The sequence below is a fragment of the Bufo bufo genome, chromosome 6 (genome assembly GCF_905171765.1).
Source record: "Bufo bufo chromosome 6, aBufBuf1.1, whole genome shotgun sequence".
NCBI lineage: Eukaryota > Metazoa > Chordata > Amphibia > Anura > Bufonidae > Bufo > Bufo bufo.
The window spans coordinates 98,771,986-98,785,385 of NC_053394.1; the positions used below are offsets into that span (position 1 = coordinate 98,771,986).

At 38.7% G+C, this 13,400-nt stretch overlaps 1 protein-coding gene across 2 annotated transcripts in view; it reads left to right on the forward strand.

Moving 5' to 3' along the window:
* ARID5B (AT-rich interaction domain 5B) overlaps positions 1-13,400 on the forward strand; it is a 302,008-nt gene that overhangs the window by 239,115 nt on the left and 49,493 nt on the right. For both annotated transcript variants that reach the window (XM_040437893.1, XM_040437894.1), the window contains 2 exons: positions 2,063-2,285; positions 8,787-8,839. In XM_040437893.1, coding sequence (XP_040293827.1) covers positions 2,063-2,285; positions 8,787-8,839 — 276 coding nt within the window. The remainder of the gene's footprint in view (positions 1-2,062; positions 2,286-8,786; positions 8,840-13,400) is intronic.

Sequence of the window (13,400 nt, forward strand, 5' to 3'; positions counted from 1 at the left end):
ACTTTCTTGAATGTTTTTGCAATAGAAGAATAAACAAAACAGCCTTGTGGGTAAATGATGGATCTGTGTGGGGGGGGATGCTTGCCCCCCCCCCCCCCCCCTTCTCCATAGTTATTGTGCAAAATGGAAAGCAAAAGCGCTCACACTTGCTTAAATTTTCAGTGTTTTATCTGTCAATGAAAGCTGATCTTCCAACTGTGCTCAGAGGTAGTTACTGTTGATTTACACGCAGCTTGTTGGTATAGAACAGATGTCCCCAACCTTTTGTATGTTGTAAGCCACCTTCGACCTTCAGTGATGGCCAGGATCAACAGCCAATTGAAAAATAGTGAAGAGAAATTTTGAATGTAGAGAAACAGAAAACATGAAATTGCAAACATTTGCTGATAAATATTTCAGTGTGAAATTTAAAACTAGTATTATACCATCGAAATTGGCACAGCCTGGTGGTAAATCTAGGACAGGTCCGAAACAGGACATCTCAGGGCTCCCATGGCGAGCCACACAGCAGAGGGTCATGAGCCACATGTGGCTCCCAAGCCACTGGTTGGGGACCACTGGTATTGAGGGTCTCTTTGGATGAGATGCATGAGGAACTTTCTGTAGTTGTTTAGATGGCATTTACCTAAATCACTAACCCATCTAAAGAACCATTAAAAGAGGCATGTCCATCATAACCCTCTCTATTTCAAGACAGTTGAAGTTCTCTCAGGGGCAGAGATAGGACAAAACTTTTTTTTAGTGCCCTAAGCAAATTAGGAAAATTGTGTCCCTCAAAGCCATGAAATCAATTCAGTATGATAGGTGTTTGGGTTATTGGTAGAGAGAAATACCTGGTGTTCAGTGATTTAGTCACTTCTTACGGCTCTGGTCTACAACTAGGCCAACAGGATGGCAAGTCTTGAGGGGTGACATCAAGTTTCAAAAGTCCAAGAAAAATTATAAGCATATATTGACGTCCTTTTATCAAAATCCGATAAAAATGTATTGATTAAGAATATAATAACTCAATTTTCTTTAAAACCATATGTCCATCATTAACATAAGTGATTCCCTCATTTTTTTTTTTAAATTAATTTAGGGGTGTAATAACAGACATATGCACTTCTTGTTAATGGAACACAGTATGATAGATGTTATCATACTGTGTTCCATTAACAAGAAGTGCATATGTCTGTTATTACACCCCTAAATTAATAAAAAAAAATATGAATAAATGGACCCAAAATGAGTACAGTCCTCCAAAAATACAAAACTCAAAATAACCCAAGAAAGCACCCCAAAAATACAGAAAAGACCCTGAAATAATATAAACTCCAAAATAAACATCCAAAATAACCAGGTTCCATAAATAAAAACAGAAACAAGACCAAACCCCCTAACTACAGACCTGAGGACCCCATAATCAAATGCAAACCTGACCAGACCTCAGACACACTCTGTGCTGCTTTGCCGATCACCTCAACAGGACCTGCACACACATGTCATGTGACCAAACCTGTGCAAGTCCTTCAACAGCAACAGGTCCTCCATACATTTCTGTAATGGGGATCACTGCTCACTGCAGCTTCACCATATATTTATTTGCATTGTGCATTAAATTCCTGTACAGTTGTGCCTGTCCTTGCCTAACCTCTTTATATGCCCTGCTCATCAGCTATCTTCTGAAGTATGAGACATAGGCCTCATGCACACAACCATATGTATTTTGCGGTCCACAAAATACGGACACCTTCTGTGTTTCATTTGCATTTTTTGGAGACCCATTGACTTGAATAGATCTGCAAAAAAAAAATGCAGACAGCACACAGACTACATACATGTTTTTCAGATCCATGATTTGCATGAGGATGTGCATGGGCTCCTCATTTAAGGAATATTTGGGGCAAAATGTCCAATTAATACTTATAGAATATTAATAACAAGAGAGAAGGATCACCAGATTATTTTATCTGTTGCAGTGTGCCATATATGCATCTCCTCTCCATTTCCTATGATGTGTATATTTCAATAAAAATTTCTACTATGGCAGTAAAGCTCATGCATTGTGCAATTCTTCTAGGTAAAGTGTGAAATTAAGGCAGTGCTGCCAAAAACCAAGACTGCCAACGGCAACTGCAAGAAGATCTCAACAGAGGAGAAACTAAATGTTGCTGCAGCAGGAGAAGGATGTAAGACTGAAGAGTGCAAAGCCGATGAGCAGGCATTTCTTGTAGAACTGTATAAATATATGAAGGAGAGGAAAACGCCTATTGAGAGGATACCATATTTGGGATTTAAGCAAAGTAAGTACAGAATTTTTTTTAACTTATAGATGTTTAAATTATTTGCTTGGAGACATCTCCTGTGTGGTATGATGAAATGTCATCAACTATCAACTTTTTGAATGACTGTATTTAAGTGTAAACCAATAAGCCCCTAGTGCTTGCCTCTAGTAATTTAGCAATGCAATATGTGTATTTAGTCTTTTTGATGCATATAACCTGCATGGACATTGCAATATATTTAGTTTTTTTTATGTATATAATCTGCATGCATTAGCATTTGGAAAAATGTCAGTCCAAGCAGTAAATAGTATCATTGCCCATGGCTACTGGTAAGGTCTTCCATCATGTTCTCTAACCTTCCTATATATTGTTTTTTGCATATATTAGTCTTTTCTTTTTTGTGAAGCTTTAAAAGCCGTTTTAGCGGCATAATTGTTGTGCATGACACACCTTATAATATGGAAATAAAAGCCAATACAGAACATTTTAGCTAAGGGCCTATTAAGATACTGATTGTATGTGATGCTTATGTTAATTTGAAGAGTATACTAACAATATTAAAGAGGTTGCACAGGTTTTTACAATTGATGACCCGGCACCACCACCACCGATCAGCTGTATGAGGAGCTGGCGTGTGCACGTGCCATCTCCCTTCTCTCTTCCTGTCCACTGCTGCTGTCTATGGTCTTTGCCATCAGCGCTGAACAGGAAGAAAGGAGACGGCACATGCGCACTACGCGCACCGTCTCCTCATACAGCTGATCAGCAGGGAAGCCGGGTGTTGGACCCCTGCTGATCTGATATTGATGACCTATCCTGAGGATAAGTCATCTATAGTAAAAGCCCGGAAAACCCCTTTAAGATTAACAGTGGCCTTTTATGGTAATGCATGGGCACAATGCAGTCTGAGTTTGAGCAATATCCTTATCAATACAGTCAAATTTCTTTAATGGGGATGTCAAAGGCACAAGAGACAACCCCTTTAATCCCACATCTTATTCTGCAGAATGCCAAAACATGATTGCAAAATAATCATCAATCTCATCACATAAAACTAAACATTGAGCAAGGTTTAAAAGTTAAAATTGAAAGCTTATAAGTGCACTTATTATATTTTATGAAAGGTGTTTGCATTCTCCTTGTGTGCAAGCATTTCAGTCCTGGTAATTCTCTTCCCACAGAGTTACAGTTTACATAATTTTGTAACACTCTGATTGCATTCACATCACTATTTACTGCATATTTACTGCATACTTTAGAATCATAATACTCATAAAATGTGTTGACCTATATTGAGAACAAAAAGAAAAGCGTCTCGAATCCTAGTCTATGTTAGATCTGCAGACAGCATAGCATTGGGGGGGGGGGATGCCAAGCTCGGTAACAAAGAAGGGAAGTCTTGTTCCTCTTGGCCCTGTACTGAAATGAGTGCGTCTCTGGCGCTCCATGCTCTAGAAGAAAAAATCTGTGCCAGCTAGTAGCTACCGTAGACTAGAGCTACAATTTACCCCAGTTTCTGGCATAAAGTATAGCAAATCGAGCGGGCTGCAGAAGGCTGCACTATCCAGCACCTTTCTGAACTCTCCTCTTTACAGCCATAGAAATCTAGCACTGAGGAAGGTCTTCAATGGACTGAAATATCCGGTTTGAGATTAAGTGGCATATTTTGCATTGACAAATACTTTTTTATACCTGGATCGTTATTTCATTATCAATAAACTATGAATTAATTGCATAAAAATTGTGGAGTGCCAGAAATTTCTATATGGTATTGACTAAAAAGTCTTTACCACAAGCACCCACGACCAAGAATTCAGACCTCACTTTCTTCCGATTCACATGGCCTATTTGCATCTCCCATTTAAGTGAATGGTCCTGGGCTGCAATACAAAACACAGCCATTATACAGTGTACGGAGTCTGCGGCACTCTATAGAGCACCACAGCCTCTTCAAACAGCTGTTTGGAGGGGGTGCCAGTTGTTGGACCCCCATGAATCAGATACTGATGCTCTATCCTAAGCATAAGCCATCAATATCAAACATCCTTTAAACATCTCCTTGATTCTCATAAAAAAATGTATTGACTTTTTCAGTTGCTTGCTATCCCTTTAGTGATGTGATATCATTGTAAGACCTGATATCCAACTCAAGCGTAGAACTATTACATCTGTACATGAAAATACTGAACCAAAAAATGAAAAACCGCTATATTACCAAGATCAGCATCTTTCCTCTATACTACGTGGCTCTCGTTTACACCGCGTTCCAAAGTATTATGCAAATTGGATTTAAGTGTCAGAAAGATGTAATTTTTTGTTTTTCAATTAAACTCATGGATGGTATTGTGTCCCAGGGCTCTTAGGATCACTGAAATCAATCTCAAACACCTGTGATAATTAGTTTGCCAGGTGAGCCCAATTAAAGGAAAACCACTTAAGAAGGATGTTCCACATTATTAAGTAGGCCACAGGTTTTAAGCAATGTGGGAAAGAAAAAGGATCTCTCTGCTGCCGAATAGATATTTTGCGAAAACTTAAGCATGAGCATCGTACTGTGAAAAGATTTGCCGTTTCAAAGCAGCAAACAGGTATTTGAAGCTGCTTGTTGCCTCTGGAGTCCCGCGAACCTAAAAGTGATGATCACAGTAGGCCTAGACATACATGAAGACTGATTTTCAAACAGTTTTGTTTACTGATGAGTACCGTGCAACCCTGGATGGTCCAGATGGACGGAGTAGTGAATAGTTAGTGGATGGCCACCGTGTCCCACCGAGGCTGCAACATCAGCAACAAGGTCAGAATCATAGGAAGAGAGCTGGTAGGCCCCTTTAGGGTCCCTGACGTTGTGAAAATGACCTCAGCAAAATATAAACAGTTCCTGACTAACCACTTTCTTGCATAGTATAAAAAGAAGAACCGTGGCTTCCATAGCAAATTCATCTTCCTTTATGACAATTCACCATCTCTGAGTCCTTGGCTGCTATCGGCATAAAAGGAGAGAAACTCATGTTGTGGCCACCACCCTCCCCTGACCTCAACCCTATTGAGAACCTTTGGAGTATCCTAAAGCAAAAGATCTATGAGGGTGGGAGGCAATTCACATCCAAACAGCAGCTCTAGGAGGCTATTCTGACATCCTGCAAATAAATTTAAGCAGAAACTCTCCAAAAACTCACAAGTTTAATGGATGCAAGCATTGTGAAGGTGATATCAAAGAAGGCATCCTATGTGAACATGTAACTTGGCTTGTTAAGATGTTTTTGATTGAAATGGCTTTTGATTTCAGTAAATGGGACCTCTTAATGCTGCAAATTCAACAAATGACCGTTTTCAGTTCTTTAACCTATAAACTCTGTCATGGATAACAATTTGGAACCGTGCAGTTTGTGTGTTTGTTTTATTTGTGAGAAAAATACTGTTATCATTGGGAGGTTTGTTATTTTTTTAATGGTTGATGACTTGAAAATTGTACTTTCGCATCATCATTTGCATCGACCATTTAGGAAAATCAGAGAAAAATACAATTTGCATAATAATTTGGAACGCAGTGTAAGGTAGCATTAGTAGACCTGACAATTCTGCTTCAATTCATGTTGTACGGAAAAGTATTGTATTATGTGGATCTATGGTTATTTCGGGATTAGCAAGTGATAATAATCTGTGGTAAGTGCTAAGTGTGGTAAGGCTTGTATTAGTTTCAGGTAGTCAATGAAAAGTCAAAGAAGAGGTGCAGAGATGTGCTAGAGAAGTAATGACTGGCTCTATAGTCGCCAGTATCAACGAAAGAAAATGATGTCCAATCGTAACAACACCCAAAGCAGTACTTCAGTCCTTCACTGCTAACCACTTTTGTCCTTTCTTCAAATTTGCAATATGCACTTGGAGATATTTTCCTCGTTCATTGAAACCATGTGTTACTTTTATGAGGAATGTCACCCCTTGCATGTTTTACATAACAATTTACATACCTAATTGGCACTGATTGCTGCCGAGCTCTGGCAGCCATGATAAACTTGAATAACTGCAGATGATTACAATGTTTGTCTCCAAGCGGGCTGTTTGAAATAGAAGAGCAATGAATGTTCTCTGAACAGCTTTGTTACATTATGCATTGATTTAGATTAAATCAAGACCTAAGCAAATCTGTTAATGGATTTGAAAAACATTGGAAGGTTCAGCCAGGCTTTCAAAATTGTTTTGTGTTGAAGGGCACGTCGTCTAATTTTCATTTTCTTGAACTTCCCACAAACAGCCGAGTATTAAACAAATAGGACTTAAGTCCCGTATTATTGAACCGCTTCTAATTTGATCGATTTATCAAAGATAAAGAAGCAAGTCCAGCAGTATGTACTTAGGAAATGGATAAGAAACTGTAATTGTAACAGGATTGCAGTAACTGTTTTCTGCTTCTGCGGTGATGCCTCATTCAGGACTTTTCTATTAAGAACAAAGCAACATAACATTTTTTTTCTTGGAAAAATTTTAGTCTTGCGTCCATCATAGTTGAATTATTTCATGAATGACGCTGGTTAATCTGTTTTTACTTATGAAAATCAGCCATTGTAAGTTTTTCGTGTGCATTTATGTAATCCGGGGGCAAAGTGGTTTTAGACAAAGGCATCTGGACTCGCAGTTTGGTTTAAATGGCTAGATATATGACCAATCGGGTAGCAGGTCAAACATTTTTTCCAGACTTGTGGTTAGAATTACCCACACAATCCAAGTGAATATGTTTATTGACATGCTTAGTGAAATCCTATAATCTTTCTGAGAGTGCTTTTTTTTTATATAAGGTCTCCCAATTATACTGAGGAGATGTGTATGTGAAGTCATAGGGAAGCCATGACAAAGTTGTACATCTCAGAACTAGGCTTGAATCGTGGAATTTAAAGCAAACATTGTAACTACCTTTCTTTGATTCTCTTATTTTGTGGTTTAATTTATTGCATATATTTTTATTTTTATTAATTTCATAATTTTGGCTTTTCTTAACATGGGGTATGTCTCCCCCACTGAACTGTATTTCAACTTATTAGCGTTTCAAGTTGTTTTTTGTGCAATTCTTTTTTGTCAAATATTACTTTGTGAGTAGTTGAGGGGTATCAACAAAGTTCAGAGGGGTTTTAAATCCTCAAAATGAATGTCAAGTCCTGTAAATAAAATAATACATTGTGATACAATCACCATTCTTGTGCCACTTTTGTAGTGGTGGAGCTTCGCACACTGGATTAATTGAAAGTCGTAATTATAGAAGAGAAGATTGCGGCACACAGGAATTTCTTTACAATTATATATCATGTATTGATTTAGCATCATAATTTTCGACTCCTGATCCAGATACTTCATGCATTATCATAGCCACTTTTAGTAAACGTATCGACCGGACGTTTCGATCCTAGTTGGACCTTCTTCAGAAGTCTAGTTATCTGGTATCTGTGGCTGGAGGTATGGCGCGCTGGATAACACGACGTCCAGATAACTAGACCACTGAAGAAGGTCCAACTAGGATCGAAACGTCCGGTCGATACGTTTACTAAAAGTGGCTATGATAATGCATGAAGTATCTGGATCAGGAGTCGAAAATTATGATGCTAAATCAATAAATGATATATAATTGTAAAGAAATTCCTGTGTTCCGCAATCTTCCATTCTTGTGCCACTGACCAGGGAGGTTCATGATCATGATGGCGTGTCTTCCTTCCCCACGTGACCACAGCAGCCAATTCTTGGATGCTGTTATTGTGATATCACAGGAAGTGTTAGATCAACAGGAAGTGTTGAAAGACCCAGGTAACCATAAAAGCTGTGTATGTTGCAAATGATTACACTTTTAGAGGTTGGAAACCCTATCAGAATTGTCTCCCAAGCATCACAATACTTTGAAATAAACTATAGTTGCAGTCTAAAACAGTTGCAGCGAATATAACTAAGGCTAGCTTCACATCTGAGTCAGAGCTCAGAAGTTGGATTGCTGGATATTGGCATCTGCCCACTGGCAGAGATCCGGATGCTACCCAGCAAATATGCCAGGAATCAGCCACACACAAATTGCAGCGGTTTTTGTCCAGCCAATTCCTGGCATTCTATTCCACAACAGCCAGTCACATATGCGAAAGTAGCCTAAATGTGGTAGCTTCCAACTTTTTATTCAATGCAAAGATTGGCCTGGATGGATTGTTTTGGTGTATTTTCAGGAAATAATAATGTTTTTGTTTCCACTGAGACTAAAACTAAACATTTTGCTTCTCTTAATTGTGAAGCCTTGTAGACTGTATAGCGCGACCTATAAACAACATTGTCTGAGCTTTTCCATGTGCTGTTTTCATTAATTTTTCATAATATTATACATCTGCTTATACCAAAAGAAATACAGTTATTTTCTCCACAATTGTGAAATCCATCTACATCTCTGGGTTTGATCATTTTGGCATGAGTTTGTTGTTATCTTTTAATATGTGTTTGTTTGAAGTGCTCTGGTTAATGCAATGCTTATCTAAATACCTATTGTCCTTCTAACAGTTAACCTTTGGACTATGTTTCAAGCTGCTCAAAAACTGGGAGGATATGAAACAGTAAGTGTTCTGAATATTTTATTGTTTTTCTCAAGATATATATATATATAGTTTTCTAATTAGCCAAAACCAACACTGTAACCTGTATGTCCATATTTGAACATTATTGGTAGAGATAAACGAACTTTTAAAAAATTAGATTCGGCAGCTTTGCCGAACTTTGTCTAGAAATTCGATTCGTTATGAATTACTTTGTCACAAATCGCTTTTCATTGTATGGAGCGGATGCAATGAAAGGAATGGTGATCGAGCCCCCCACACACACACATTTAACCCCTCAGATGCTGCGTTGAACGCTGATGGCTGCATCTATGACTCACATTTATCTCCTCACGGGTTAATCCGGTGTTAAAAAAAAATTATACACACCTTGATCACTGAGAGGCCGTCTGCTCCCATCTTGATTGAAGAAAACCCGCCAAAGGACCTGCGATGAGCATGATGATGTCACCATGTGATCACACTGGCCACACATGGTGACATCATCACTAATGATGTCATCGCGTGGCCAGCATGATCACGTGATGACGTCTTCACACTCACCTCAGGTCCTTTGCTGGGTTTTCTTCAATGAAGATGGGAGCGGGTGGCCTTTCTGCGATCAAGTGGATGAGTTGAGTATAAATATTTTTATTTTTCAGCCACCATTTTAGGAAATTCGGCTTTGTGACAAATTGAATATTGCCTGAAATTTGTATTACAGTCCACTTTGGATACTTTCGGATTCGCTCAACACTAATTATTGGCGTAGGAAATAAGAGGTTTAGGAGTTGGTTCCAAAATATAGGATCCACAATAGCATACTGTAAGGCTGGGTTTACAAAACCTGGATAAGGAGATATTAATGCACAGTTAAAAAAAAATAATAAGAAAAAAGTAGACAAATGCATTTTTAACCAGGATGTTTAAGCCTGGCCTTGTATGTCATTTGAGGTTTTGTCCGTTTCTCCTTACCAGTAATAAGAATACAGCTGTCCTAGAGGGACAGCTATAGGGCATGCAAGGCTTCACAGTAGCACGCATGTTCTCATGGTTGAGGTGGCCCACACTCATCTGCTACAGAAGTTAATGGGATTAAATAGCACATGGACATTAGGGCCCTAATAGATTTTGCACTAGGGCATAAGGTATGCCTCTGCGCCCACCAAAATGTCCGTCCTAACAGTTTTTCCCACCCCTTCTAGTAGTTTAAACCAAGTCCCCATTCTCCAGTGATCATATAAGTGTCACAGTGGGCTCCCTCTCTAGTAGTTGCAACAGGGATCCCTCCCCAGTGCCCCAGTAGGTACAGCAGAGCTCACTCTCTATTTCACCAGTAGTCACATAAGATGCCCCCACTTCCTCGGTAGTCACCAAAGGCCAGCCCTGTGCTCTGCTGGTAATCACAGCAGTGCTGCCTCCATTTCTTCAGCAGGCAATCACAGTAAGACCCCATGCAGTCATCCTCCTCCTCTACTCCCAATAGTCACAGCAAGACCTTTAGTCCCTTTGTGTACTCACATTGTACATGCTCCAGTGATGTGCCTTCTGCTGTCAGGAAGCTCCATCCTCTTAGCATTCTATTGCTCACTGCTGCATGTAGTTTCCGCTTACAGAGACTGATGCAAGGTGAGCGCACAGCACTGTCCTCATACATGGTCCATGATTGCCTTCTCCAGCATACAACTTCATATGTTCGGCACTGGATGGAAGCACCTGGCTAACATGGGCATAAAAGAAGTGAGCAAAACCAGAACAGAGGATAGATATTAGAACATGCACGTAGACAATTGTTTATTAACTGAAAAACAACATCACAGATCCACTTAAAGGAAATGTGTCACTAAAAATGTCATCTGCCAGTTAAAACCAGATTGCAACACATATCATTTTCTAATTGTTTTAAATTTCTGATTTGCAGATTTTTTTATAATTCTATTTCCTGAACATGATTATGGCGGCGGCCATTTTGCCTGAGCTGTTCTTAAAAGCATTTAGAAAGCATTAAGAAAATTGCTTCATGGCAGCCCCATTGGCTGTAGACACGATGAACAGGAGGGAACCTCATTGACTTCTAGGCATGCTGTGTGACCTGTGCAAAGGGTCATTGTACAAGGAAAGAATAGATAAGCTCTGACAATCACCTACTGTGAAGGGCGTATCCTGTGTTATCTATACACAGTCGTGATACCATTACAGGCAGGGTGAGAATGACAGATACGCAGATGACTGCAGTAAAGTGATCTGTATAGACCAAGAAGTGGCCAGTGAGAAAATTGAAGGATTTATTTGTTACCACGAAGCGCAAGGAAATTCGGCTTTGTGGCAAATCGTATTTTTTAAATTTGTTTAATTATAGATATTGATGTGGAGAATTAAAAACAACATCAAAAATTCTTTATAAATATGTTAGACATTAAAATGTGATTTAAACAATAGATCCACATTTCCGTTAAATATGGAAGCTATTCTCCATTGACAGTAAGTTCTATTGCACAAATAGATTTTCCTGCTGGGGTGACTCAGGCTTTTGCCAGTGAACACCTTTGAAAACAGAGTCTTAGCTCGTGAGATTGAGCTTGCGGAATGAATTGTGAAATTTTAACTTTTTCTCTGTTTAACAAATTTGGAGCAAACACTTAAATAAACAATATTTCAGAATAGCAATTCACATAAGGGGGTTTATTATACTAGCCTTGGAGAGACGCCTGATTAATTCCAGCTTTAGAAGTATTGTAAACTTGTCGTAAGAAAATGTACAAGTGGAAAACACATGTAACTCTTCCCCGTCAAGGAAATTAGTTGGGTCTGTAATTTTTCCCATGTTAAGAAAGAGCTTATTATGGTATAAGCAGCCAAGATTGTATAAAAAGAAAACTTCACTTGGCAAAATACCTGACATCTGCTCATGTCTAATAATGTGGAATGTATTTAAAAGCTTTAAAACATAATCAGCAGCAGCCATTAAGAAATTGGGTTTTGCACTTATCTGCTTTAATTGTAGTGTAAAATAGCTTAATGGGTGAAATGCCACAAGCGCATAAACAGGAAGTTATCAGTTATTCCGAAAATGCTCTCCGCTCCTTTTTATTAACTAATGCTATCTGACATGAGAGCTCTATATTTAGCTCACAAATACAGTACATTTTGATGGTCACGGACTGAACATTATGTTCTTTGAACCAAGAAAACATTGGATAAGGGAGAAAAGATTAAGATCCTTTTTTTTTTCTTTCTGTTCCCCAATGTAAACCATTCAGCCATAACACACACTCACAGAATGACAACTCCGCTAGAGAAATGAAAGATGTCATCACTAATTGTTTCCAGGTTCTGCTTTGATTAAATGGAACCTATTCCTGTTTAATTGTGAGATACCCTAATCATAGCTTAGGTTTCCCTCTTTAACGTCACATACATGTAAACATGAGACATGAAGTTCGTGAAGTGGACAGTTCTAGGACATGAGGTAATGTGTTATGCCGCAGTATGTAATATCTGCAAATAAAACCGTATAATCAGTCACGCAAAGTAGGATTCATCCATTTAAACCATTCTGGCATCTAGACAAATTGTGATGCACTAAACTATGGAGGTGGCGCCCAACGCATCGTCTTCTACAGGCCACTCTTTTACTTTGGTAATGATTGAAGACAAAGAGATTACAATATCGAGATTCACCATAGTACCTTAGAACTTCTAAAATGGTCAAAGATGGAGACTTTTTATAACCCCTTGTGTTAAAAGATCCACTTTTAACTTACACATTGGCGCAAATATCATCTGAATATATGCCAGGAAAAGAAGCAGCACTTCAGATTTCTAAAGGAAAATCCAGTGATTTATTCACTCGGTGCAGAGCAACCATTTCCAAGCTTGCTGCAGACTATTTCAACAGTGTGTAGAAGAGATTTGTTGAAACCCGCACATAATAGTCTACGTGTGCATGTACCCTAAAAGTATCCTACCATACGTACATTTTCAGCCATAAAGAAGGTGCATATGAAGAAGTTTATTTTTTTCAGTAGCTTGGCGAGGGATTCCGTCAACTAATTAAAGGAAATGTTTCACCAAAATTTTTATCTGCCAGTTAAAACCAGATAGCAACAGATGTCCTTTTTTTCTAATCTGTTTTTACTTTCTGATTGTAGATTTTTAAAATTCTATTTCTTGAACATCATTGTGGGGTGGCCATCTTTCCTAAGCTGTTCTTAACACCATTTATAAAACGTTAAAAATGGCTTTACGGCAGCCACATGGGCCATAGACACAATAGACAGAAGGGGACCCTATTGACTTCTATGAGAAAGTCTTCTAGGCATGCTCTGTGACCTGTGCAGAGGTAATTGTACAAGGAAAGTACAAGTACAAGGAAATAGATAACCTATTGTGAATGGTGGATCCTGTCTTATCTATACACAGAGGTGATATCCTTATAGGCAGGATGAGAATGAGAGATAAGCAGGTAACTGCAGTAAAGTGATCTGTACAGAAGTGGCGCTTATTATTAGGCTTAGTGGCCAGTGCGAAAACTGCAGGATTTAACTTTTAAAAAAAAAAATTTAATACAAATATTGACACT